The 24506-nt window shown below is 38.0% G+C and overlaps 7 protein-coding genes and 1 long non-coding RNA gene across 10 annotated transcripts; 5 read left to right on the plus strand and 3 right to left on the minus strand.

Annotated features, from left to right (window-relative positions):
• Nucleotides 1-8: 8 nt before the first annotated feature.
• Nucleotides 9-3012, minus strand: LOC116916016 (kinesin heavy chain-like). Its single transcript, XM_032921192.2, has 11 exons — nt 2709-3012; nt 2437-2634; nt 2167-2363; nt 1926-2097; nt 1757-1869; nt 1553-1648; nt 909-1469; nt 739-843; nt 495-651; nt 243-426; nt 9-174 (listed from the first exon to the last, which is right to left on the minus strand). The coding sequence occupies exons 2-11, from the start codon at nt 2442-2444 to the stop codon at nt 157-159; spliced, it is 1611 nt and encodes a 536-aa protein (XP_032777083.2). The 5' UTR covers nt 2445-2634; nt 2709-3012; the 3' UTR covers nt 9-156.
• Nucleotides 3013-3069: 57 nt separating this feature from the next.
• LOC123470156 lies at nt 3070-4889 on the plus strand. Its single transcript, XR_006643680.1, has 3 exons — nt 3070-3667; nt 3733-4203; nt 4267-4889. It is a non-coding gene; the product is annotated as an uncharacterized LOC123470156 (long non-coding RNA).
• A 283-nt stretch (nt 4890-5172) lies between these two features.
• Nucleotides 5173-8488, plus strand: LOC116916017 (coatomer subunit delta). The gene is made up of 11 exons (XM_032921193.2): nt 5173-5327; nt 5832-5871; nt 5931-6166; nt 6222-6401; nt 6467-6651; nt 6713-6895; nt 6959-7088; nt 7153-7336; nt 7404-7515; nt 7598-7802; nt 7877-8488. The coding sequence occupies exons 1-11, from the start codon at nt 5325-5327 to the stop codon at nt 7964-7966; spliced, it is 1548 nt and encodes a 515-aa protein (XP_032777084.1). The 5' UTR covers nt 5173-5324; the 3' UTR covers nt 7967-8488.
• A 78-nt stretch (nt 8489-8566) lies between these two features.
• LOC116916018 (porphobilinogen deaminase) lies at nt 8567-10346 on the minus strand. The gene is made up of 8 exons (XM_032921194.2): nt 10195-10346; nt 10034-10106; nt 9746-9929; nt 9598-9683; nt 9449-9536; nt 9174-9392; nt 8936-9098; nt 8567-8869 (listed from the first exon to the last, which is right to left on the minus strand). Exons 1-8 carry the CDS (start codon nt 10243-10245, stop codon nt 8663-8665), a joined length of 1071 nt encoding a protein of 356 aa, XP_032777085.1. The 5' UTR covers nt 10246-10346; the 3' UTR covers nt 8567-8662.
• A 217-nt stretch (nt 10347-10563) lies between these two features.
• On the plus strand, nt 10564-17219 carry LOC116916014 (vam6/Vps39-like protein). The gene is made up of 19 exons (XM_032921189.2): nt 10564-10724; nt 10862-11026; nt 11089-11189; nt 11259-11462; nt 11531-11708; nt 11777-12024; nt 12106-12235; nt 12323-12465; nt 12524-12890; nt 12949-13347; nt 13403-13551; nt 13616-13774; nt 13839-13973; nt 14044-14138; nt 15878-16278; nt 16334-16500; nt 16581-16709; nt 16770-16886; nt 16943-17219. The coding sequence occupies exons 1-19, from the start codon at nt 10652-10654 to the stop codon at nt 17108-17110; spliced, it is 3528 nt and encodes a 1175-aa protein (XP_032777080.2). The 5' UTR covers nt 10564-10651; the 3' UTR covers nt 17111-17219.
• On the minus strand, nt 14277-15252 carry LOC116916019 (phosphatidylinositol N-acetylglucosaminyltransferase subunit H). Its single transcript, XM_032921195.2, has 4 exons — nt 14901-15252; nt 14681-14808; nt 14486-14566; nt 14277-14423 (listed from the first exon to the last, which is right to left on the minus strand). The coding sequence occupies exons 1-4, from the start codon at nt 15157-15159 to the stop codon at nt 14334-14336; spliced, it is 558 nt and encodes a 185-aa protein (XP_032777086.1). The 5' UTR covers nt 15160-15252; the 3' UTR covers nt 14277-14333.
• A 432-nt stretch (nt 17220-17651) lies between the features above and the next one.
• LOC116916020 (lactoylglutathione lyase) lies at nt 17652-18972 on the plus strand. 3 transcript variants are annotated; one of them, XM_032921197.2, is made up of 7 exons: nt 17652-17770; nt 17816-17938; nt 17999-18072; nt 18128-18351; nt 18424-18491; nt 18559-18648; nt 18716-18972. In XM_032921197.2, exons 3-7 carry the CDS (start codon nt 18001-18003, stop codon nt 18793-18795), a joined length of 534 nt encoding a protein of 177 aa, XP_032777088.1. In that variant the 5' UTR covers nt 17652-17770; nt 17816-17938; nt 17999-18000; the 3' UTR covers nt 18796-18972. The 3 variants fall into 3 exon arrangements, with proteins under 3 accessions (XP_032777088.1, XP_032777089.1, XP_032777090.1); XM_032921198.2 differs by having other exon boundaries at nt 17658-17734; XM_032921199.2 differs by having other exon boundaries at nt 17660-17770; nt 17829-17938.
• Nucleotides 18973-19295: 323 nt separating this feature from the next.
• LOC116916013 (zinc finger FYVE domain-containing protein 9) lies at nt 19296-24305 on the plus strand. Its single transcript, XM_032921188.2, has 8 exons — nt 19296-20001; nt 20074-21743; nt 21803-22403; nt 22590-22846; nt 22915-23170; nt 23257-23503; nt 23563-23854; nt 23915-24305. Exons 1-8 carry the CDS (start codon nt 19944-19946, stop codon nt 24065-24067), a joined length of 3534 nt encoding a protein of 1177 aa, XP_032777079.2. The 5' UTR covers nt 19296-19943; the 3' UTR covers nt 24068-24305.
• Nucleotides 24306-24506: the final 201 nt, after the last annotated feature.

The following is a 24506-nucleotide window of genomic DNA, read 5'->3' on the forward strand; positions in this document are numbered from 1 at the left end:
AATTGATGTTTTCTGAGTTAAAAAGTTTATTTTAAAAACCAAATGATAATAAAAGAACAAACAAAAAATCAATGTCTTAACCGTATTGCTGCGTTGGATGCTTTAGAAGAAGAAAACCGGAATACTGGCAAAACAAAAACAAGGCATTTTCCGAGATCAATCCAAAAAGTTTACCTGCAAAAAAAAGAACTGATATTAAACAAACATCGAAAGACTTTCAGCGTTCATGACTTTCTTTTTACCTTTAGGAAATTTCCATGAAAATTCTTTCGTAAGCCCGGAACTAGTTTTAGCGTCTCGAGATCATTAAACGACCCATTCAGATTTCGATAAGTAATAATGCTGTGTCCCGCTTTCGGGCCGATGGAGGGTAATTTCTGCATCTGGGATTGTGATGCTCTATTCAAATAGTCTAGCATGTCTTTCCTTTAAGTTCAGAAATTACCTTTAATAACAGGTGATATCAAATTGATAGTTAGAAGTGAATATATTACTTATATTTAGCGATGTTCTGTTCTGATTTTCCTTCAGGAATTGGCAGTGACAAGGTGGATGCACGTTTTACATTTTTTCTGGTACTGGAACTACGTGGTGTCGGAACCACCAATTTCGAATCATTTTCCTTCGTGGTAACGTTGGACAATGTCTGTCCTAGATACATGAAAACAAAAGAAAATAAAAACAAACGTATTAAAGCCAAGTGTTCAGGTAAAATCAATTTCTCTTGCTAAACAATACTTTTCTCAGCCAAACGTGTGCTACGGCGGCGTCCATCGTTTATCTGAGAAATACTATCTGTCAGAACAGAAGTCAAATTCAGCGCATCTGGTTCGCTGCCATAAGCTAATAAATTAAAATATACTGAGTTAAGATAAATAGTCAAATCACTAATACGAAAATAGGCATACATGTAATTTGGTAGGAGTTGCTCCTGGCATTCTCTCCTAGTAGACTCTGGCAACTCAAACGTTGAGAACAGTTAACCAGTAGAGAATGTGCTAGTTTGTCTTTGAATCCTTCTAAGAAACTGTCAACTCTTTCCATTACGGCTTTTTGGATACGATTCTCAATATCCTCCGAATCAGACAGTTTTGATAAATTTCTCTTAAAGGATCCCGACACAAGAACTGATTCATCAAGATTTGGGCACTTTTCGGACATTGCTAATTGTTCCGGAACAGCGAATGATGATCCACCAGGCGTCATCACTTTTCTGTTTCGTTCAATTGTTGCAAAGGGGGTCCTCCACGGAGTACATTTTGGAGTTTTGAAATGCGTTTTGCCCGGAGTTTTGAACTGAACTTGAACCAATGCCGGTTTCAACGGTGTTTTGAACGATGATTGAACTTTTGTTTTAATAGCTCTAGCTTTCGATGCGAACTGCAATGCGGCAGATGTAGTTGGGATGCTCTGAACATCTGCCTTTACGCAGCAAATAAGAACAGTCAAGCTGTTACCTGAAAGCGAATCTATTGGTTTTACCAGACAGAAAACAAGTTTAAAGAAAACTAGAGATAACGTACAATATTAATAGGAACAATTAAATTATTACCTTTTAGGGCACGGGTTAGTACAGATTCACGATGTGGAATATGGGAGACATTTTTGCTATTCAAAGCATTAATCACTTTTCCTAAAGCCAACAAACCTAAGAAAAATTAAATTTCAAAAAGGTGTATAAATAAAATCCTTTAGGGCATCGATATATGTAAATAGAAACCACCTTAACCTTAGAAACAAATGAACCTTAAGATACCTTTATTAATGAAAATTCCTTCATTTTTTATCTCTCCCGTTGTTCCATCCTTAGCCACGGCCTCCGAACCCGCAAGATCAACGATTTTGAAAACTGCATGTCGAATTTCACCACTTTGAAAACAAAACAATCAGAATTACGCGATTCTAAAACAAGCTGCCACTCATACTTTCTCTGAATCTCCAATTTTAGGCTAATTATGGCATGGGATCGGCTCGACGAATCATTTGACTTCGTCTTTTTAACTTGTCGCCTCAAATTCGCCTTCCGTATGAGGTGTAATGCTTTTTCTTGGTTATGAACTTCTACGTCAGTAATGTTTTCCATAATAACATTTTCGACTATAACAAAGAACGTTACCAGATAATCTTATGCATTGTATCTAGATGGTGAGACTTAAAAGATACTACCTTTGTCATTTTTCACTTCAATTTTAGAAACCACAGGGGAAAGCAAATCAAAAATTTCTTCTTTGTATATTTCTAAGAATGATATTTGAACTTTGGAGATCTGGTATTGTTCTTCAGAAACTATCAGTCTTCTTGGAGAAAATCCATGTAACGATTTGAGCCAACAGACCAGCATCATCATGGTTAGAGCACGCAAGCTATGTACAAGATTTTAAATGTCCAAAGATTAGTGGCTTACAACTAGGACTTTTGATTTAAATAAGGTTATACCTCCACATTGGAATTTGCAGTTCCTAGTGTATAACTTTTGCCTGAACCTGTAGGTCCATAAGCCATAACAGTTACATTATAACCAAAAATCAGTTGGTTTAAAAGAGGTAGAGTGCTCTTTTCAAATACTTCTTTCTGGTTACAATTGATATCATAAACATGATCAAAATGGAATTCTTTTTCTTGATTAAATTCAACCTAAAAATTCATGTAATATGTGTGTGAATAAACAATATCAAAAATATTTCCTAAAAAATAATATTATTCTCTACTTTTGTAGACGATAACTTCACAAGGATGGAATCCTCGTCATTTAAAAGGTCGTCATTTGAATATGGAGGCAAATTATTCCATTTTGATGATGGTTTTATACGAACTTGAACTTTCACAGGAGCATCCATTTGCGACTTCTCAATTCTACAATAACACTAAGCAGTACGTCCTAACCTAGAAAGCAATACTAGGGCTGCCAGTAACCATTTTTAGCAACATAAACAACAAAACTTTGAAGAAAAAAAGCTATGCAGTGTTTCGATTTTCAAACATACTCTGTAAAATGTTAGTCTGACGGTTAATAAGAATCGATTTCAAATCGATCAACCAGTCATCGGATAAACGAATAATCGATGCAACATACAGCTCAAACCTAATATTACTCTTTGTCTTATCTTGAATTTCGTTTGGTTTTTTTATAGTTGGTTCCCATATTGTAAAACCCAAGACGACCTCAAGTAGTTGTTTTTATTTTGGTAAGTAGTCGCTTCAGCAGCGGCTGTTGGGTAGACATGCTTGTTCGATTGTTCCTGCCGGTGGAGACGCTCCTAGGGCTCAGCCCCCGCCAATCGGTTGGCTTTTTGGCCGATCGGTTAGGTCGTTCCGGTTTTCGGTGCGGTTCTATCGGGTTTCGGGGGGCCATTTTTCTTGCCCATGGGCATTTGGGTCAGCTTTGGGGTCAAACCGGTGCAAGGGAAAGAAGCCAATCGGTTCCAAGAACCCAGTTCCGTACCCCAATTACATCGCTTTATGGCCCGATTACCCGACTTTTACCCCGATTCTTACAAAGAAATTAGATTAAAATTCAAAATTCGGGTAATTCATTGATTTTTTTTTTAAATTTCGCGCCTTTTATCTGAAACTCACAATTGACCGATGACTTTGAACTAATTTTGATAAGAAGAAGAATTCGCCACCCAGTTGCTCAATTACTCACCAAAAACCATCACTGATTTGGGTAAACCGGCTTACAGATACAACACTTCCCCTATAATTAAAATCAAAATTTAACTTAACATTTAGTCCTCAGGACACTGGATTAATCTGTTACAGAGTTTATGGATGTGATGGAAAAATCATTGTTGGAAAGCTCCGTCTTTGAAGATATTTAAAAAAAAAAATATCTCGAAAGGGGTAGATCTTCTAAGATCAAGATTTTTGAAAAAAATATTACCTATCTGCAGCAAGCTTGAAGTATGCATTATTTTCCAATTTTCAAGAGAAATCATCATCTTAAAACACACAAAAAAAAACATGAAATAATTGAACACCACAACTTCAGTACTCATGTATACATCCATTGTTTGTTTGTAAACTTCAAACAGAGGTTTATGTCTGAGGTGATTTTTAACTTTCCTGACCATGTACTCTTACAGATGCAGCACAAACAACCAAACATAGTGAAAAAGAGCACAAGAAGATTCTCAAAGAAATAGGGAGCATCAAGAATAAATGGAAATAATATATCCATTTATCCATCAATGGATCCAAATGGTATTACATTTTACATTTGATACTTTTCCGATGAATAAATTGTTGTTTTGGGGGAAAATACAGAAAAAGTAGTTTTTAGAGGAAAATTAAAAGAAACAACTGAGACTCACGAAAATCTTAAAGCTGTGGCCTTTGAAATTGAAACTACTTCCCAAAAGATTTTACGGGAAAACAAAACCAAGAGTTTCAAAGAAAATTCATTTTTATCCTTCTTCCTTCTAAATTTTGCGAGGTGTAGAGCTCAGCTAAAGGATGTGCAAGAATCGGCACCTCCGCCATTGACGAAGGACAAAGATAAACTCTACCGCCAAAAAGAAAATGACCTTTTCAAATAAAATTAATATCCGTTCAGACTACTTTTCGTGTCGTGTGGGAAATTATATCTCAATCAATTATCGATCTCCTATTTTTAATTGGTATTTGTCACATGGTCTTCGTTTGCAGGAATTGGGCATATTTGCCATTGCCACAATTATTTGCCAGTGGATTTGCAAATGTCCAAGAAAATGTTTTGAAATCCACAATTGTTTTCTTTTTAAGGAGAGAAAAATTAAATGAAACACATATCAGTTAAAAATAGTCTCCAGTATCTTAGCGCAATTTGTGGACCCAAGAAATAGTTTACGTTACGGGCGACGCACAAGGCGCAACGATCTATTGGGTATCCAGTCTAAACATGAAGCCGTTATGCCCTGTGTCGGGATTCTCATTTGGGCTTACGTATTCAGAGAGTTGAATTGAAGCAACTAATGTGAAATTCTTTTCTTATACAATAGTTGAATCAGAGTCATAGATTACACAAACTTTAATCTATGAAACCATCCTGTGAGTAAATGAGTCTATGACTCTGGGGCCTGGGGTGGGGGGCCAACCGGCCACGGGCCAGCTCTGCTCTACAGAGTACAGATGGTACAGACTACAGCCAGTCAGCCACAGCTCTAGCTTGAAAACCACGCAAAAACTGGCAACGTTGCCCCTCGCTCATTGGAAACACAGGTTGGTCTTGGTCGACCGATCCACGTCATCTTCGCCGTCACTTCTTCGTGTCGTGAATCCTCCCTTTAAAGTTTTGTAAAAAAGTGTCCGATTAAGTCTTTTTGGAGCCTTTAACCTTCGCAATTATGGTATGGTTAGCTAAACTACGTGTTTCTTAAGATGTACGGTAGTGTTTACCATAGCGTCTTTGATGTGCTCATTGGGGGTTGGATAGCCGGCCCATTTGACATTTGGGTTACGTTCGTCTACGTGGATTTTTTATTATGATCGGAATGCGTTTATGAATCGTAGTTGTCAATTTCCATCAACTGAAAGTTAAATATTTTTGGTTTTCATAGTTTTAAAACATGTTTTAAAAAATTGAGACACAACATAAAGATTTAATAAAATAGGAGTTAGCTTGTGTTAAAATCTGGTTTCTTAGTATAGTAGTGTAATAATTGTTTTCAGTTACACATGGTATTGCAGCTGACTAGTGGTTATATTGTTTATCAGAACCATGCTGTCACCATGTCCTTTTGATAATAATATTGGCAAGAGAAATTACTGCATCTTTTTGACATGTTATTGAAAGACTAAAATCCAGCCACACAAGCTTTGACCATTTGTTATTCTCCTTATTTTATTTTCAGGTTCTCATTGCAGCTGCTGTTTGCACCAAGGGTGGTAAAGGTATGAATCTTTACGATTCTTTAAAAGTAAAAAATATGTCTTACAATTTTTGTTGGCAGCCTTGGTGTCAAGACAGTTTGTGGAGATGACAAAATCCAGAATAGAGGGACTCCTAGCTGCATTTCCAAAACTGATGTCTTCAGGAAAAGCAGCCCAACAGCAACACACTTTTGTTGAAACAGAATCAGTGCGCTATGTCTACCAACCTTTAGACAAAGTATATGTATTACTCATAACAACTAGAGCTTCAAATATTTTGGAGGATTTAGAGACTTTACGTCTCTTTGCCCGTGTGGTACAAAATTCGTAGGTTATTCAGTTTCCGTAAGTTAATATTTGTTCCCCCTTAGGTTCCTGAATATTGCCGCACTTTTGAGGAATCGGAAATCCGAGAAAATGCCTTCAATTTGATATTTGCCTTTGACGAAATTGTTGCGCTGGGCTATCGCGAAAACGTTAACTTGGCTCAAATTCGCACCTTTGTCGAAATGGATTCGCACGAAGAAAAAGTTTACCAAGCTGTTCGACAGGTTTGGAATATCTCCTCTAAATTGAAAAAATATGCTTAGACTTATTAGAAATTTTTTCGACACAGACGCAAGAACGAGATGCCAAGATGAAAATGCGAGAAAAAGCCAAAGAATTGCAGAGACAGCGAGTTGAATCTAACAAAAGAGGCATCAAGTCTCCTATGTCATCTTCGGGAGGCTATGGCCCGTCTCCGGTCGCTGCTTCAATTCCCTCCGAGCCCTCTAAGCCAACTTATCAGCCTGCCGTTGTGTAATTTGAAATCTGACTAATTTGCTCATTGATCTGTTAAAACAAATATTTTGGTTTTTAGAAAACCTAATGGTCCAAGCAAAGCCCTCAAACTTGGAGGACGTCTGAAGGATGCCGAAATATTTGTTGATCAGTTAAAATCAGAGGGTGAAAATGTTAACTCGTTTCAGTCCCCAGCTTCCGTTGTTCAGGGCGGCCCAGTGAGCTCTAGCAAACTTCCACCTTCGACCATTGCCACTGAACCGTACAAACCGACCTGTCCAGTACCATCTCAAATTTAATAACCAACTTACTTTCTCCTCTTTAGGGTTCAGCTCCGAATAGAAGAAAAACTTAGCCTTAGCTGTGGCCGTGATGGTGGGCTACACAACTTGGAAATTCATGGGTTACTGACTTTATTTATTACTGACGAGGCTTACGGTCGAGTCCGCGTTCAGGTAAATTGCATACCGCGTGGTTCATTTTTTTGGATAGCTTATTCGTTATTCTGACTTTTGATAGGTTGAAAACCGAGATAACCGTGGGATTCAGATTCAAACCCATCCCAACGTAGATAAGGAACTATTTCGCACTAAGCAACACATTGCATTAAAGAATGCCACGAAGCCGTTCCCATTGAATACGGATGTTGGCGTCCTCAAATGGCGTTTTCAAACGCAGGATGAAAATATGATTCCATTGAACAGTAAGGAATTTCGTTCTTTGGAAATTCACGGAGAAAACATTTTTACGACTTTAAACAATATCAATAGTTAATTGCTGGCCGGCTGAAAACGGCCGTGGAGGCTGTGACGTCAACATTGAATTTGAACTTCAAGATGATCGATTGGAGCTGAACGACGTAGTTATTGTCATTCCATTGCCGTAAGGCTTGATTTTTTTTTATTTATTTTTTTTTCTAATCATATTGCCAACCTGTGGTAGTTAAATTTTATTCATTTTGTAGTCATGGTTGCGGAGCGCCAAATGTTTCCGAGTGTGAGGGCGAGTATCAGTATGAAGCACGGAAAAATCAGTTGACATGGCAACTTCCTGTTGTGGATTCGTCCAATAAGAGTGGAGCCATGGAATTTTCATGTCAAGGACATGCAAATGATTTTTTCCCGATCAATGTCAGCTTTTATTCTAAACGCTCCTATGCTGAAATATCGGTGAGCTTGCTACAATTTACTACTTTCGTTCTTCGCATTTTTATTGAGACGTCCGATTGTAATGCTCATTTCAGGTAAATGACGTCGTGCTAGTAGACGACGGCACATCCGTGAAATATGCGGCAGATTCAAATTTTTTTACGGAGAAGTACGAGATCCTCTGAAGATTTTGCTTCCAAAATCCTTCAAAGTGGCAAAGTGTTCGTTATTTTGTCAGTTACCCCTCCCCCCTATCGTTAGCGTCAACACAAACAAACTGATGAACTCCTTAACTTTCAACTGGGGTAATGAGAAAGAGAAAGATTTTAGGTTGCCATCTGTGGTTTGTATTAAAAGTCGGCGTGCAGATCGTTTTTGCCGTCTTTGAATCGATTAATTTCCTCTAATTCCCTTTTTCTTCACCCACCTTTCATAACAAAGCAATTTAAAGCGCTGAAGTTTGTTAAGCCGCCCAGTAAATATGATCTATTGAAAGATAACTTTTTTTACGTGCATATATCTTTGAATCAGCCGCGGCACTCATATTTGAGCGTATTTCTTTTCTCTTTTCTGTCATCTCCTTTTTTCTCCGTTTGTTTATGTTTTCGATCTGGTAAGAGTTCAGATAGCTCTTATCTTGTGTTGTTCGTTGAACAGTGTACACTGCTGGGGTTGCATGGCATACAGTATATCAAATTACGACTGAATAATTTCAAAATCTTCTTGACTCCTAGTATTTTCTTATCAGCCTAGTTTTTCTTCTGGTATAAACATGAAGAGAAAAATTTTCACCAGGAGGCAAATTCTGTATTTCAAAGCTCACCCAAAATTTTACTCATTATAACTACGAAAGTTTGACTAAAGATGGAATAAATCTGCATCTATTTAGACGGGCGCACGTTAGCAGCAACCAAATTACGCTGCTCCGTTTCCTTCTTGGCTTCATCAAGTATAATCCCTCCCCCTAATGCCACGATTTTACCGGCCAAAGAGACACCCAGCCATTCAGCTAGGGCCAACCGGGAATTGTTCAGGTGAGAACTTACAACAGCGGTATAGGATTGAGCTGGCGGAACATCGTCAATATCCTATTGATCAACAAAAGTAATGCTGCGATAAGAATATTCGTGTAAATGTCCATACATCAAGCTTACAGCAAGTTTGACATCCAAAGACTGGGTGATGCTTCGTTTCCCGTCCAAGCTCCATACACCACCTTTTAGGTAGAGAACATCGTCTAAGAATCGAGATTCCACTGCAACTGGCGCTGAACAGCCTCCCTCAAGCGTTCGAAGAAACGCGCGTTCTGCGACACAACTATAGAGGCATTTTTTTCTTCTTTGTTATAACATATTTTTTGTTGTCCTTTAGTACGTTCACATCTGAACATACCATAGTAGCGTTTCAGCATGGCTGAATGGTGCTAAAAGTTGTCGAGTTGCCATATCGTCTTGGCGACATTCAATTCCCAGTGCGCCTTGGCCGATGGCATACATGCTTACGTCCGTGTTGAGGTGTTCAGAAATCCGTGATTCCCAGTTCATCCGCTTCACTCCAGCAGTTGCTAATATAAGAGCAGCATATGTTCCTTCTTCGTCAAGTTTGCGTAACCTGTTAAAAAAATTCCCTAATTTACGAACAAGTTCTTCGTCTCCAACCTTATTTACCGAGTATTTAAATTGCCTCTAATGTCTTGAATTACAAGATGAGGGAAATGCCGTTTCAACTGTGCTGCTCGGCGTAATGAACTTGTTCCTAGGAAAATATTACATTTTATAATAAAACATTTTGAAATTACATGTTATTGCGAGCTTACCTACGACGCTACCTGTTGGTAACGTTGCTAACGTACATTCAAAAAATTTAGGAGACATGATGACCGCGTCTCTAGGATCTTCTCGCCTAAAACATTACTGTTATATTAAAGGCCGTTTCGTGATTTCTCAACGTTCCTAAAATCTTACTCTAGAATGGCACCGATCACCATCCCTATGGGAAGCGATGTTGGCATGTCTTTAAGTGAATGCACCACTAAATCCACTTTATTATGCTCTAGGGCTACCTCCAATTCACGAGTGAACAAACTCTTTTCACCAATTTGCGACAAAGCTCTGTCAAGAACTTCGTCCCCAATGGTCGTCATCGTTTCTGTTGACGATTAAAATTTCCATTGAATTATTAAAGTGATTTGCCGTCTGGATGACGCGGGAAAACTCGGTAAGAATTGTAAATTTAAGCTAGAAAATAATTACCCAGATGAAAATTTTTGTCCTCATAGCGCTGCGTGAGAAGCTCGAGCACGTGTTTGCTTTGAATAAGTGCAAGCTAAGATAATATTTAATTATTGCATTTTTCAATTCTTAAATTTAAAATTTATTTGCGCTAGCGAATGATAATTTTGTCAAAATGATACCTGACTTTTACGCGACCCAACTCGAATGGTAGGCTTTGTGATTTCCGACATCTTCTTCTTAAAAGAACGCTTCTTTCTTGGAAAGAGAGCTAAGACTAGCAGATCTGATTAGAAATTTGATTATGAATACATGATACGCTTCTTTAGATGACCGAGCAGAGATGGGCCGGCGTTGCATGAAAATAAATATCGTGATTATTAAATTAATTCCCATGGAAAATAATAATAATAAATTTTAATCGCTAGCGGATGTGAACTAAAGTTTTATATAATTTTTAAAAATCTTTAAAACAACCGTTTAAGAAAATATCAAAACCTGTTCTTCGTTGGTTCGTTCTAAACTGCAGACGAAAGCGTTGTTTGTTGTCTGCTAGGAAAAACAACCTCTCCCCCACCCTACGTTATCATCTACGATATGCCAAATTAAATCAGAAACAAACAAATAGTGACCTAAAAAATGTATGACGCCTATGAGGCGTTACCAATTCTGGAAAAATTACCTTTACAAATAGAGTCCATAGCTGCTTACGGTAATGTTACTTGGTTAGAACTTTAAAAAATGTTTCTTCTATTGCAATTGGCAGCCATTGAAAGCATAAATACAACTCCCATTCCTTGTTTGTTTCACCTTGATTTTACATTATAATTTACAAACATTGTGTCATAGATGAGCACTTGCTAGTAGGGACCCATCAGGGGCACCTGTTGATGTACAGTGTTCTGCAAGGGGCAAGCAACGTCCATTTGCTGAGATCCAACAAGTATTTTGCCAAAAAGCCAATACAACAACTAGCTGTTGTTCCTGAGCACCAGATTCTAATTAGTCTTTCTGGTAACATCAATTTCTCCATTACTTAGGAATTCATCAATTAATCACCTTTAATTTCTCTAAAGATTACCTTGTGACTGTTCATGATCTGACAGTCTTTAATTTTCCAGTCATAACATCACTCACAAAATCTAAGGGAGCTACATATTTCACTCTTGATGTCAAAGTAAGCTTTGAGTATCTGCTGCAATGCATAGTGGAAGTAATATAATATATATATATTTCTTTTTTTCAGAGACAAACTTCCTTGACTGGGGAAATATCAGTAGCAGTTAGACTATGTGTTGTAGTGAAGAAAAAACTGCAACTTTTTTATTGGAAAAATCGGGAGTTCCGAGAATTAGGACCTGATTTAGCTCTTTCCGATACTCCTCGAGGTATTGGTTGGTGTAGAGAAACACTGTGCTTAGGTTTTAAAGGAGAGTACTGTTTACTAAAGGTGAGACGTGGGCTTCGTAAAAAATTTATACAAAATTAAGTTAAAATATATCTATCTGTTGCGTATAGCTGGAAGGAGAGCAAAGAGATTTGTTTCCTACCGGAAAACAACCTGAACCTTTGGTTTGCGCCTTGCAAGGTGATAAATTTGCTTTAGGAAGAGATGAACAAACTATTATGATCGACATTGATGGCAATCCGTGTACAAAATATACGCTGACATGGTCAGAGAGACCGCTTCTACTAGGTAAAGCGGTTTTTCCAATGGTTTTTAAAATGGAAAATATGTTAACCCTTTTAGTAACTTTTAAAAAGTCGAGGACTCCCCATACATCCTTGGTGTTTTAACTTCCTGCATTGAAATACGGGCAGCAGAACCTCGGCTACTTGTCCAGCGATTAGAATTGCCAAGAGCTAGGTTCATGACGCCAGTGATATCGAGCAATGGGCAGATATACGTGGCTTCTCCGTCTCACGTTTGGTGCCTACATTTGGTACCTGTGCATTTACAGTTACCTCGCTTGCTGGAAGACAAACATTTTCAGTTAGCCATTCAACTTGCGGTACGTGGAAAACAAACTAGATATTCAATTCATAATTTCAGACCGTATTGCCTTATACAAGAATTTCCTGTGAACATTCAGAACTTGTCCAGCGAGCCACAAGATATCCGGACCCAACAAGTTCAACATATCCAATCATTGTATGCTTTCAGTTTGTTTCAGAAACATAATTTTGACGAATCGTTGCAACTCTTTTTCAAGCTTGCCACTGGTGAGTAAAAGACAGAATATCTCAATCAAATGTACCCTATCTCACAATTATATCTATACAAAAACAAAAAAAATGGTTATATTGCAGATCCTTCTTATGTCATTGGACTTTTTCCTGATCTACTACCTGTGGAATTCAGGAAAAAAGTGGAATATCCTGAAACCGTACCTATTCTGCAGGGCAGAGATCTTGATCTCGCTGTGTTGGCCTTGATAAAATATCTTACTGAGGTTATTAACATTTGATTATTTTTGTAGCTTGCAAAGAACTAATTGTATCTATCCTTAGGTTAGGAATGACCTAATGAGCCAGAATGTAAAAACAGGAACCAACATTATGGATGTTGGATCTAGTTTGAAGTTAAGGCGCCAATTGTTGGAAATAGTTGACACTACCTTGTTGAAGTGCTATTTGCTGACCAACGACGCTCTGGTAGCATCTTTGTTAAGGTTGCGGGATAACCATTGTCATTTAGCTGAGAGCGAACGGGCGTTAAAGCGCCATCACAAACATGCCGAGCTTATAATCCTATACCAAACTCGGGGTCTTCATCGAAAAGCACTTGAATTGCTGAAGAAACACGCCAATAGTCCAGAAGATTTCGGATCCCCACTTGCTCACCATGATCGTACCGTACAATATCTCCAACACCTAGGTATTTCGTGTTTTCTTTTTGCGGAATAAATTTCTAAAGGAAAAATATAATTTCTTAGGTTCGGAACAAGTAGACCTAATTTTTGACTTTGCCTCATGGGTTATACAAAGCCATCCAGAAGACGGACTCAAAATTTTTATTGAAGACTTGCCTGAAGTCGAAGAACTACCACGTGCTAAAGTCTACGATTTTCTTTACAAAAACCACCGTTCTTTAGCTCTATCCTATCTTGAACATGTCGTTTACGAATGGCAAGATTCAAACGCCCTCTTCCATAATGCCTTGGCTGTTCTCTACAAAGATAGAATTCTCCGTTTAGAGACGCAACTGCAAGTCGACAGCAGTGACCCAACACTTCGCTGTGAATACCAAGATTCCAAGGCAAAGCTAAGATCGTTTCTTGAAATTTCGCGGCATTGCTCTCCCGAAGCCATATTGGTTCAATTTCCTTATGACTGTAAGCAGATATTTCTATGGTTTTGTTTCGTTTGTTTTATTTTGTTGTTCTATAGGTTTATTCGAGGAGAGAGCTATACTATTGGGCAAAGTTGGTCGACATGAACAAGCGTTATCAATCTATACGAACATTCTCAAGGATTTACCTGCAGCCGTAGACTATTGTAATGTCTGCTACCGATCTGAATCTTCATCAAATAAAGAGGTTTCCATCGTTAAAAAAAACTTGTTTTGAAAATCTAACGTAGAATGGTATGTATTGGGTTTAGGTCTATTTTTATTTGCTAAAGCTGCTGCTTCGACCTGATGATGCCGTCAAAATTCCTGGTCTAGCATATCCTAATGAGGAACCGCAGCAGCGGCAACCTGATGTCGAAAGAGCTTTGGAAACTTTAGACCGGTACCCTTCGCGTATAGATCCAATCAAGGTAAACGATTATTTGTTGTCTACCTAACTTATTTCTGAAATTTATTGATTGTTTCCTTGAACAGACGTTGCAGATATTACCAGCAAGTATACCGCTGCTTAAACTGAAACGTTTTCTTCAGAGAAGCTTAGAATCTTTTGCATCCCAACGTCGAGAGCTCCAGCTTTTGCGTGGTCTGCTTTATGCGGAACATCTTCAAGTACCTTATATCGATATTAAACGAATACCAGTCTTGCTGTTCTTGACACTGAATTTTCCCCCATTTTTAGGTTCACGAGCAGCGTATTGAATACCAAAACCAGAAAGTCGTGATAACCGAATCAAACATCTGCCACGTCTGTAAAAAACGCTTTGGAAATCAAAGGTGAAGCGTACTTTTTTTTTTTTTACAATATTGACTTCGAATAACTTAACATAACAGATTTTTTTGCAGTGCTTTTGTTCGATGTTCCAGTGGAGAAATCGTCCACTTTTCATGTCAAGAAAAACTCATTTAAAAACATATTTTTAAAAATTTATTTCGGCACAATTCTTTGCGCTTTTGCCCCGTTATAATACATCAATCAATCACTTTGCACTTTGTAGTGGTTACTATTTGGTGAATACTTTTATAAATTTTTCTCAGACAGTCTAGCCTAGGAAGTGTGTGCTGTTTTGATGAAAAAATCCAATATAGTTTCCATAATTTCACAACAAACAACAAATGCTTACTTGGAATATGGGGAGAATTTCTGTTTTTTCACATCCTTGTCCATACTTAAGTAAAATTGCTAAATAAAACAAGACCTGATGCTGCAATAACAAACAAAAATAATAGCATAGAAACAACAGTATTATTTTTTCTTGGCTGTTTTTTTAAATCCTGTTCTTTTGTAAATCTAGAAAAAAAATAGTTTCGATTCATACCATTGTTATGGTTTCATTGATGACAACTCCCTGGACTCTTTCCCATGCAACAAATTTTGCTGACTTTCTTCCTGAGGCAAATATTGTAGTAATCTGCAAGCCAACTGTTTTCATGATGAGCAATGACTCTTAAAAAAATAATAAAAAATCAAAACAAATAAAATTAATAAAATTAATTAATTTTTATACAGAGCTCACAAGTTCAGTTTGCTGCACATACCTTTTTTCACTTTAGTATGTAGTTTAATCAAGGCTAAAATAGCTAATATAAAGCAAAGAATTGACAGGACGTGTGTATGATGATTGTGCAGACCAAGATGCAGAAATATAGCTGTAAAACAAACTGTACAAGATAGCCATCTCTCAAAATGAAATGGTTGGCTATCAATCACATATTCTTCAAAAATAGTTCCACTGTGATATTTAACTTTTAGCTGGTTTCCATAAATGTTCAAATATCTTGTATTATCGTCAATCATTTGAAAAAACAGATCATTTGAAAAAAATTACACTTAACAACTTTGTAGACCATTCAACTTCTTTTTTTCATCTGTTAGTTTTTCAGGAGGTTGAAAGCTGGAAACGTTGCAATATTCTCAAGTATAATTTCAATTAATTATATTCATTCAATATTTTTATTAAATATTTGAATTTATAGCTACGTTTTTAATATAGTAAAATATGAATATACATTTATCAATTTAAAAATTAAACTGCAACAGTGAAAACCTGCTGCTACTATGGGTGCTCTTTAGCTTACACCTTCGAGATAGACATAGAAACCAGAGACTTACGCGACTGCCAGTGAAAGCATTTGGACTGAACCACGTGGAGAGTGCGCAAAGCGTTCTCAATTTTTGGCAATCGAAATATTTTTGAAAAAAATTTTTAATTATGGGTTTTCCAGGTATGTCTTTCTATTGTGTAATCCTTAAGAAATTCGGTTTTTGTATTTTAATATTGTCTACGTAAACCAATTTTCTTTACCGTTAGAAGCTATGTCAATCTGTGTACCATGCTTGTTCTGAAGATTGGTGTACATATTTCCCAGTCATATCAATTCCCATGTTGCCCTAGCTTGTTTAAGATTTCTGACATAAGTATCTAGGAATACTAATACCTACCTGATAAAACAAAACTTGAATTTTCAAACAATTAAATGCCCTTTCAAAATATTTTTTATTTAATAGCATTTAGCCCACGAGGAGGTGGTGGCAGAGGTGCTGGAGGAAGAGGTGGTTCAAGAGGAGGATTTGGTGGAGATCGTGGAGGATTTGGTGATCGTGGAGGATTTGGTGATCGTGGAGGTGGCAGAGGTCGTGGAGGATTTGGTGACCGTGGAGGGTTTGGTGGTCGTGGAAGAGGAGGTGGAGGTGGCAGAGGTCGTGGAGGATTTGGTGATCGTGGTGGTCGTGGAAGAGGAGGCCGAGGTGGCGGTGGCAGGGGAGGTATGGGTGGGGGAAAGAAAGTGTTTGTTGAGCCCCATCGTCATGCTGGAGTATTTATTGCCAGAGGTAAAGAAGATGCTCTAGTCACAAAGAACATGGCTATTGGTGATTCAGTCTATGGAGAAAAAAGAATAGCAGTAGAGGAAGAAGGTAGTAGTAAAAAATCTTTCATATTATGCATGAGTTCTAATGTTCTGAGCTTTAGGAACTGAAAAGATTGAGTATCGTGTCTGGAATCCTTTCCGTTCAAAGTTGGCTGCAGCTATTCTTGGTGGTGTTGATCAAATCCACATGCCTCCTGGAAGCAAAGTGTTGTATTTGGGTGCTGCCTCTGGAACGACAGTCTCCCACGTATCTGATATCGTTGGACCGGTGAAGTTTTTTACCATACTTTGACTTAATATCTGAAAAGAAATTCTAGAGGTTTTTTGTCTGTCATTGATTTTTTGTAGGAAGGACTGGTCTATGCTGTTGAATTTTCTCATCGTTCTGGTCGCGACTTAATTAACGTTGCCAAGAAACGCACCAACATTATTCCAATCATTGAAGATGCACGTCATCCACATAAATACCGGATGCTGGTAATTTGGCATTTTCTTGCTCCGTATTAAACAAAATAACATTTTGTTTAATTTTGTTAGATTGGCATGGTTGACACAATTTTCGCAGATGTTGCCCAACCCGATCAAGCACGTATTGTAGCTCTTAATGCGCAATATTTCCTCAAAAATGGTGGACACTTCGTCATTTCTATTAAGGTATGGTTTGTTAGTTAAATTTGCAACTAAGGAAATTACCACAACAACACATGCAGGCTAATTGCATCGATTCAACTGCTGCGCCGGAAGCTGTTTTCGCTGGTGAAGTAAAAAAAATGCAAGCCGAAAAAATGAAACCCATTGAGCAGTTGACGCTTGAACCATATGAGCGCGATCATGCCGTGGTGGTTGGCATATACAGACCACCAGTAACTAAGAAATGAATTTGTTTTACACAGTAAATTTGACAGAAAAGAATGACTGCAATCTTATGTTTGTATTTTACTGTGAGCATCGTCCGCAATTAATACAGTTGGAACCGTTTTACTTTTACCACCAATTCTTTGAAAACGTAAAGTGAAAGTTAAAAAAAAATACGAATATAGAAGTCGAAATGCGTTTCTTTTACAAAAGCTCGTTATTCTTTTTCAAACTTATAAATAATGAAGAAATGGATTGCCCTAACCAAGAGCTATCCATTTCTGTAAAATTTATTAATTTCGGGCTTATAGTTTTCCTGATAATAAATATTTTAATTTCATATATGACTGGGAGGAGGAGATCACTCACTACCCGTCAAACCGCACCGACCTTCCCTAAAATTGGCTAACCGGTTTACCATTCAAGTAATATCTTTTTAAGCAATATTTTTACAGAAATGGATAGAAATTATCAAGAGCTATCCATTTCGTCAATTTTTTTAAATTGTTGACTAATTTTTTTTCCTGATTATGATTTTTATTGACCTTGTTGCATTTATCGTCGCCGTAGTCTGAATAGAAATTTTGGAATCGATATCGCGCAAGCGATTCAACAGCTACATCAATAATCGTTTTCGCAACGTCAACGTAAGGTCAAGGTCAACATTCAGGGCACAGATTCAGGTTTGTTAACTGATAAGTCCATCGATCTTATTTATTTTTCTGCAGCGGCGTGAAACAGGCAAACAGCAGTCGATTTATATTTTTGACTTGTCTGGAAAACCGATTTTGTCCAAGGAGATTTGAGTCCCTTCTTCAACGAAAGAGAGTAAATCTACTTCCATTGGAAAAGTATTAGAGATTTTTCGTTGATATTGTAAGGTGTAATAACTAATAAGACGTTTTTTAAAGGAATGGCGGAATGTAAACCTCTGAGTCCTGAGGAAGTGAGTGCAGCCTGTGCACAGGCTTCACCTGACACCAAAGTAAAAACCATTTATGTTAGTTTTAAATACACTTACTGCATGATATTTTTTTCAGGACTTTCTTTTTCAACAAACAATGTATCGAATTAAAGATCCTAAAGCCAGCCTAGATTTTTATACCAGAATACTGGGCATGTGCTTACTGAAACAATTTCACTTTGATGAAATGAAATTCTCATTGTTTTTTATGGGATATGAAAACCCAAATGATATACCTGGGGATGAGAAAGATAGAGCTAAGTGGGCTTTATCTAGAAAAGCAACTTTAGAGCTCACACAGTAAGTATCTTTTATAAGTAATATTAGTTAACATAACACTATCTAAATCTGAATCTTAATTTTCTATTTCAGTAACTGGGGAACTGAATCTGATCCAGAATTCAAGTATCATACTGGAAATTCTGAACCTAAGGGATTTGGTACTATGGATAAAGTTAAATTATGCAGTTTGAAAAATGGATTTACTTATGTTATGTTCTGATAAAGGCCACATTGGAATAATGGTACCAGATGTTGATGCTGCATGTGAAAGATTTGCAAGTCTTGGGGTCCAATTTGTCAAAAAACCTAATGATGGTAATGTTTTTGCTCTTTGGGGTGCACTCATAATTGTTTAATAATAATTTTTAAAATCTGTATGTAGGTAAAATGAAGGGCATTGCTTTCATCAAGGACCCTGATGGCTATTGGATTGAGATATTTAATAATAACCTTGATATCTGAATAACTCTCAGCTTTAAGCTGTGGAAACACAGTAAATTATATATCGCGGTTGGTTATTGTGTGAGGATCCATGTATTTAAAGAATATTGAAATGACCAGCATGCAACTGATTTTGTATTTCTTATATGTCTTAATGAAACTCTATATGATAGGCGGAAAATAGAATTTAGAAAGGGATCGCCAAGTACATATCTATGTGAACGCCTCAAAAACTTAACACGTGTGTTATAGGCTACATATAAAATATTAAAAGAAATATCTAACGCGCCCTAAGCTTAATACTGGAAGCCTATGCGCTGGCCCAACAGCCTGCCTTTAGGTATATTTTGGAAACAGAAGTTGCTTGAATGTACGTGAGTGCTAGTCCCCCATTTATAAGTGACTGAAAGTCTTCGCTCAATAAAGTATGACAAAGTGTCATAGAATATTCCATCGATACTGGAAATCTTCATCGTAGTTAACAAGTAAAATGTATTTTATCCACTGCAACAGTAACGATAATTCGATTGCATACTTAAATGCTCTACATTTTCTATGCTTATTTTTCAAGTACTTCCGTTTTTGCTGGAAATTCCAGACGTAACGTAGTTAGATAATCCAGTACGTTGTAAAGTAAGTTGCTAGGCAACGCTCGGTCGCAAAGCTGAATTTCCGATTGTATTTATTCCGCAGTTTGTTGAATTATCTTCACGACAAAAGCAGAGTCATAGATTAGATGGTTCAAGTACCCCATGATAAACACCTGTAAATAAGCTACGCCCCACGTCACTTCGCAAACCAGATTTTTAAGGCTTTTCCATTCTATGACTGACAAAAGTAACAGTTTCGTTCAGTAGCTTCCGCAGATTTATTGTGATTACCCCACATTCCAATTCCCGCGGTTTACCACCATTGTAAACCGTTCCTGTGCGCCGAAAACACCGCACCGATATAGTACGTGACACAAGTTATAATATGAGTGCGCCTGTTTAACACTACCGTCGGATTACGACAGCGAATCGTCCGATCGGGAATCCTTAATTTAATCATGTGCCAGTTACACCGAGAAATGACGTCTACCAATTGAAAATTTTAGTGAAACTTTGAAGAGTTTTTTAAGCTTTCTTGTGGAACGTAGGCTACGTCGTCAACACCCACTTTTTTAAAGTATGGAAAAATTTGCTGTGGATCTAGATAAGGTCTTGGATGACTTTGAATTACAAGAGGGTAAAAATGTTCATTACGGTCTGTCTTTTTAATGAATTTAAAGGAATGTTGTTGTTCTCTTTGTTATTCTAGACCAGGCAGAACAGTTTGTTAAGAATGGTGAAAAACATGATTGCTTGGAAACTGAAGAATCTCGGGAAAATTTTCCTGGATTATTAGATTTTATAACAACAGAACCACTTGCTGATTCTGCCAATCATCAAAAGGAATTTCCCCAGTTCTCAAACCTTGTGGGTTGTGAAGACATCGAATCCAAATCTCCTTCTTCAGATGCCCCACAATTAAAACAGACTGAAACATCTGACTGCCTAATAAAAAATGAACTTCTGGATTTAAAATCTAGTGTGGATGAAACCACCAATGAACATTCCAACCTGAATGAGCTACTTCTTGATTTAAGTGAAGCCTTGGACAGTGTTCTTGTCACAGAAAAATCTGTTAATTTGGAGATTGAAAGTTCTTCTTTGCTGGATCAGTCATTCACAGAGGATGCTGTGGCTCAACCATTGTTATCTAACATTATAAAAGAACAAGCCTTTAATCCATCTCATCCTGATGCTTTAACAGATGATGAACTTGAAAGCTATCTTGCCGAGTTGGAAAAAGAAGATGAAGGGGAAATATCACAGCCCACACTTAAGGCAAAATTAGGTAGTGAAGAAGAAAGTAATCATATACCGAATTGTTCATTGGGAATACTTGAAGCTGACAAAGAAATTGAATGTTCCAATATTGGTGATGTCAATGAAAAAACACTTATGGTTCTGCCTTTGGCAGAAGAAGAGGAAAGTGTACCACTATCTGACAGTGAAGTAACATCAACAGAGGAATCAAACAGCTCATCCTTTAGTGATTCAGATTCTTCAGATGCACATCCTAATTTGCATGAAGACTCATTCAGCACTGAAGAAGAAATGCCTCAGTTGATAGACGATCCTTGTTTATTAAACACTGAAAATGTCGTCGAAACTGTGCTGCCCCAGATCATGGTGGATCAAATAGTCGATGGCGGTGAATCGAATCCTTCTCACATACCAGAGGGCAACCTTGATAAGTCGTCGTCTTGTGAAGTGAATGAACCAGCAGGTGGGGTAGTTATGGAAGATATAACTGCGCCGCCGTTAGATGTTAATACGGAAAACAACGTGACGTCTGTGATGTCGGAATTCTCACATGAAGACAATGCACCTTTAGAGCCTTACAGCAGCTTGACTGAAGATGAACGTCTACTTGGAGTACTGAAGCCTGTTTGGATTCCCGATGAAGAAGCTCCTCAATGCATGAATTGCAGTCAGCGGTTTACAGTCATTAGGCGACGACACCATTGCCGTGCATGCGGAAGAGTCCTCTGCAATAATTGCTGTTCCTCACGTGCTCGTCTTGAGTATATGGAAAGCACTGAGACTCGGGTATGTTTACCATGTCTTCAAGTCCTTAGAAAAGTTGAGGCATACAAAAAATGGGGTAGCGTGACCGAGTCCCAAACATCAACTAATACAGTGGATAGTGGTAGTCAGAGTAGTTTTGACTCTACTCCCACGTCTAGTCCATCCCCACATCTTCCTAATCCTGTTGCCAGAGTCAATGTCAATAATCCTGCTGAGTACTGCTCCACTGTTCCACCTGCACTCCAAATCGCAGCTGCTGCTGCACTGCCGACTCCAACTGTGATGGTCCCAGTTGGAGTCTTGAAGAAAGAAGGAACTCCTTCACATCCACGAACGAAAAGCGAACCCAAGCAGGTTCGTTAATCTAGCTCAACATTAAAATAAGCTTTTATACTACTATATTGGTTTCTCAGGTAATTTTTAGTGATGGAATTCGACCTGGAGGCGACTTGGCTGAATTAGATGCATGGCGTGCCCCAGCAGCTGATTCTCAGTCTGGTATTCATCGGTCGGTGTCGCGTCGAATCCCCAAAAAAGTATCTATTACCACACCCACGCCAGAAAACAGTACTCCTGAAGCGAGTAAAAACCAACAGATGATAAAGCTCGTCCCTTCTCTACCTCCAGTTGTTAACGGACCGGAATCAATCGAGCAGTTACAATGTGCGTTAGCCGATCCCGTTGCTCCTTCAGTGGTCTTTGCTATGCAGCCTAGTCAGCCTGGAGTTGATAGACACTTACTATTGGTGCGAGTAAAACTACTCCAACTTGATTGTTGTGTTCGAAGGAAATGCTGGTCATTTACTACATGTGGAATGCGATGGGTGGCCCAAGACGAAATAGTAATTCTACTAGAACAGCAGTCCGACGCTTCCACAGAAAATAGCGTCATGGACGAATTGTTGCCTCCTGAAGATATATTTTACCACCTTCTTTCCATTTACGAAGAGGCTATGAACAAACATCACGTTATCATCAATCTAGGTCATACAGTCACTCCTGGAACATTTCTCGGTACAAAAAGATTGTATTATAATTTTTACTGTTTAGTCCTTTTTTTGTTTTTTATTTATTGTTTAGTTTTATTTATTTATTTTTTATTTATTTTTTATTTATTTTTTATTTATTTTTTATTTATTTTTTATTTATTTATTGTTTCATACCTTCAATTTAAAAAAATATATTCCACAATTTTATTAGGTTCAACCGAGCATGGTGGTTTCTTGTTCTTCCGTACAACTTTTCAATGTGTACAGCAACTACCCTTACCACCTCCTCCTTATCTGGTTGGAGTGCTACTACAACGTTGGGAGATTCCTTGGGCTAAAGTGTTTCCACTGCGCCTTCTATTACGACTGGGTGCCGAATTTCGTTATTATCCTTGCCCGCTGTTTAGTGTCCGCAAACGCAAGTCAGTTTTTGGCGAAGTTGGACATACTATCGTCAACCTTTTAGCTGTAAGAAAGGTTTGCATCGACATATTAGCAAATATTTATCTTAAATCGTTTATATCTCCGCATTTCAGGACATGAGGAATTTTAGCTACAGTTTACCGGCAGTCGCAGGGCTTGTCGTACATATGGAAGAAAAAGAAACTAACATTTTGCTGCCCAAATCGCGTTATCAGCAAGTGTGCAAAGCATTGGCCCAATCGAATGATCACGTCATTTCACTTGCGGCTTCGTTTAGTCCACAAGCGGATGCCCACCTGGTCTGTCTTCAGTTGGATGACGGATCTTACCAGACTCAAGCTATTAACATACATACACGGCCACGAAAAGGTAATATATATGGTACTCTGCCGTTTAAGTAGGTTTCACCACTTACCTTACCTTCTTTTTTTTCCCCCTTTTTTTTTCTCTCTAAGTTACGGGTGCAAGTTTCTTAGTCCTAAATGGCGCCTTGAAAAGCTCCAGTGGCCTTAGTGGTCGTTCTTCAATCGTCGAAGATGGAGTGATGGTGCAACTTCTTCCTGACATGCTAAGTAATTTAAAACAGGCACTTATTCGGATGGAAAATTATACTATCCAATGTGGAAAAATAATCAACGAACAACCGGAAGAGACGGTTACGCTTAAGTGGGTGGATCAGGAACCTTCTCCTGTCAATTCGGGGTAAATAATTGATTCGGAATGTTAAGGAATATTACTTATTTAGAATCTGTTCGACACAGAGTCCAATCACCAATCGATAGTCGAAGCTTTACCGGGATATCGTCGATCCGTGTCATGCAGCCACGTGATTTTAAGGGCGAGGGGCAAAGACTATTGCGTTGGACGGAACTGTTCATTATTAAAACTGAGGATAGTGCGCACTCATCTTCGAACAGAATAGAGGATAACGGAGACATAACACGTTTTGCTGAAACTGTCGCTAAGGCAGCGTCAATAGCTCTGGCTGCCAAGCTCGCCAGCCTAGATCCTCATACTTTAATTGGGCTACGTGTTTCACTGGATGGAGATTCGGTATAATTTCAAGTTCCCTAAACATCTATTTAATCGATAAATATTTTCTGCGTTGTCTAGGTGGAATATCAAGCCGGAGCTGGTCATGCTCCCCTTCCTAATACGTGTGTCGAGGAACTGGACTCATCGCTTATACCAATCTTGCATCGAGAATCTTCAGGACAAGGTGTTCCGTGTGTAGTGGAACTTTGGTTTCAAGTTGTTCATCCGTAAATGGCGATAGCGATCGCCGATACTGATGCAACAGCTATAATTGAAATGTGATGGCTTTGTAATATTTGTATAACAATCAAGTAGTGGGTCTTCTTGCTGCTGCTACCCAACAAGTTTTGTTACTCTGTTGTTATCACGAAAGGTTCTATATACTGGTTGCCATTCCCCATTTCCTTATCTTTTGAGAGAAAACATTTTCCCTCGTCTAAATACCAATAAACTACGTTTAGTCATCTTATCTTTGCATCTGTAGTGAAGTCGATGTGTTCTATTTCATATTGTTGACCATTGCAAGTTATACGTCATGATTCGAGTCCGTTATTCAGCATACATTCGTGAATTCATGCAAGGCCAAAAAAAAAACTCGACCACTTATCACTATATATTGTTTTTAAGCTCGGGATTGCACTTTGACTTGAATATGCTCGTGTGATTATAT

Source organism: Daphnia magna, linkage group LG2 (genome assembly GCF_020631705.1).
Source record: "Daphnia magna isolate NIES linkage group LG2, ASM2063170v1.1, whole genome shotgun sequence".
Taxonomy (NCBI): domain Eukaryota; kingdom Metazoa; phylum Arthropoda; class Branchiopoda; order Diplostraca; family Daphniidae; genus Daphnia; species Daphnia magna.

What these genes read in the sequence shown, in the direction of transcription:
- LOC116916016 (XM_032921192.2), bottom strand. An exon ending in AAATTGGAGATTCAGAGAAA is followed by an intron (nt 1,870 to 1,925) that starts GTATGAGTGGCA and finishes TTGTTTTCAAAG; the next exon opens with TGGTGAAATTCGACATGCAG. An exon ending in CAACTCCTACCAAATTACAT is followed by an intron (nt 844 to 908) that starts GTATGCCTATTT and finishes TTAATTTATTAG; the next exon opens with CTTATGGCAGCGAACCAGAT.
- LOC116916017 (XM_032921193.2), top strand. An exon ending in TACGTCTCTTTGCCCGTGTG is followed by an intron (nt 6,167 to 6,221) that starts GTACAAAATTCG and finishes GTTCCCCCTTAG; the next exon opens with GTTCCTGAATATTGCCGCAC. An exon ending in GCTCCTATGCTGAAATATCG is followed by an intron (nt 7,803 to 7,876) that starts GTGAGCTTGCTA and finishes TGCTCATTTCAG; the next exon opens with GTAAATGACGTCGTGCTAGT.
- LOC116916018 (XM_032921194.2), bottom strand. Translation starts at nt 10,245, where the DNA reads ATGTCGGAAATCACAAAGCCTACCATTCGAGTTGGGTCGCGTAAAAGT. An exon ending in GGACAAAAATTTTCATCTGG is followed by an intron (nt 9,930 to 10,033) that starts GTAATTATTTTC and finishes AATCGTCAACAG; the next exon opens with AAACGATGACGACCATTGGG. An exon ending in CATGCTGAAACGCTACTATG is followed by an intron (nt 9,099 to 9,173) that starts GTATGTTCAGAT and finishes ATGCCTCTATAG; the next exon opens with TTGTGTCGCAGAACGCGCGT.
- LOC116916014 (XM_032921189.2), top strand. Translation starts at nt 10,652, where the DNA reads ATGTATGACGCCTATGAGGCGTTACCAATTCTGGAAAAATTACCTTTA. An exon ending in TATCTGATATCGTTGGACCG is followed by an intron (nt 16,501 to 16,580) that starts GTGAAGTTTTTT and finishes GATTTTTTGTAG; the next exon opens with GAAGGACTGGTCTATGCTGT. An exon ending in ACTTCGTCATTTCTATTAAG is followed by an intron (nt 16,887 to 16,942) that starts GTATGGTTTGTT and finishes CAACACATGCAG; the next exon opens with GCTAATTGCATCGATTCAAC.
- LOC116916019 (XM_032921195.2), bottom strand. Translation starts at nt 15,159, where the DNA reads ATGATTGACGATAATACAAGATATTTGAACATTTATGGAAACCAGCTA. An exon ending in ACATACTAAAGTGAAAAAAG is followed by an intron (nt 14,809 to 14,900) that starts GTATGTGCAGCA and finishes TATTTTTTTAAG; the next exon opens with AGTCATTGCTCATCATGAAA. An exon ending in AAATTCTCCCCATATTCCAA is followed by an intron (nt 14,424 to 14,485) that starts GTAAGCATTTGT and finishes TCATCAAAACAG; the next exon opens with CACACACTTCCTAGGCTAGA.
- LOC116916020 (XM_032921197.2), top strand. Translation starts at nt 18,001, where the DNA reads ATGGCGGAATGTAAACCTCTGAGTCCTGAGGAAGTGAGTGCAGCCTGT. An exon ending in AGGCTTCACCTGACACCAAA is followed by an intron (nt 18,073 to 18,127) that starts GTAAAAACCATT and finishes TATTTTTTTCAG; the next exon opens with GACTTTCTTTTTCAACAAAC. An exon ending in GCAACTTTAGAGCTCACACA is followed by an intron (nt 18,352 to 18,423) that starts GTAAGTATCTTT and finishes TTTCTATTTCAG; the next exon opens with TAACTGGGGAACTGAATCTG.
- LOC116916013 (XM_032921188.2), top strand. Translation starts at nt 19,944, where the DNA reads ATGGAAAAATTTGCTGTGGATCTAGATAAGGTCTTGGATGACTTTGAA. An exon ending in TGACTTTGAATTACAAGAGG is followed by an intron (nt 20,002 to 20,073) that starts GTAAAAATGTTC and finishes TTGTTATTCTAG; the next exon opens with ACCAGGCAGAACAGTTTGTT. An exon ending in CTATCGTCAACCTTTTAGCT is followed by an intron (nt 22,847 to 22,914) that starts GTAAGAAAGGTT and finishes TCCGCATTTCAG; the next exon opens with GACATGAGGAATTTTAGCTA.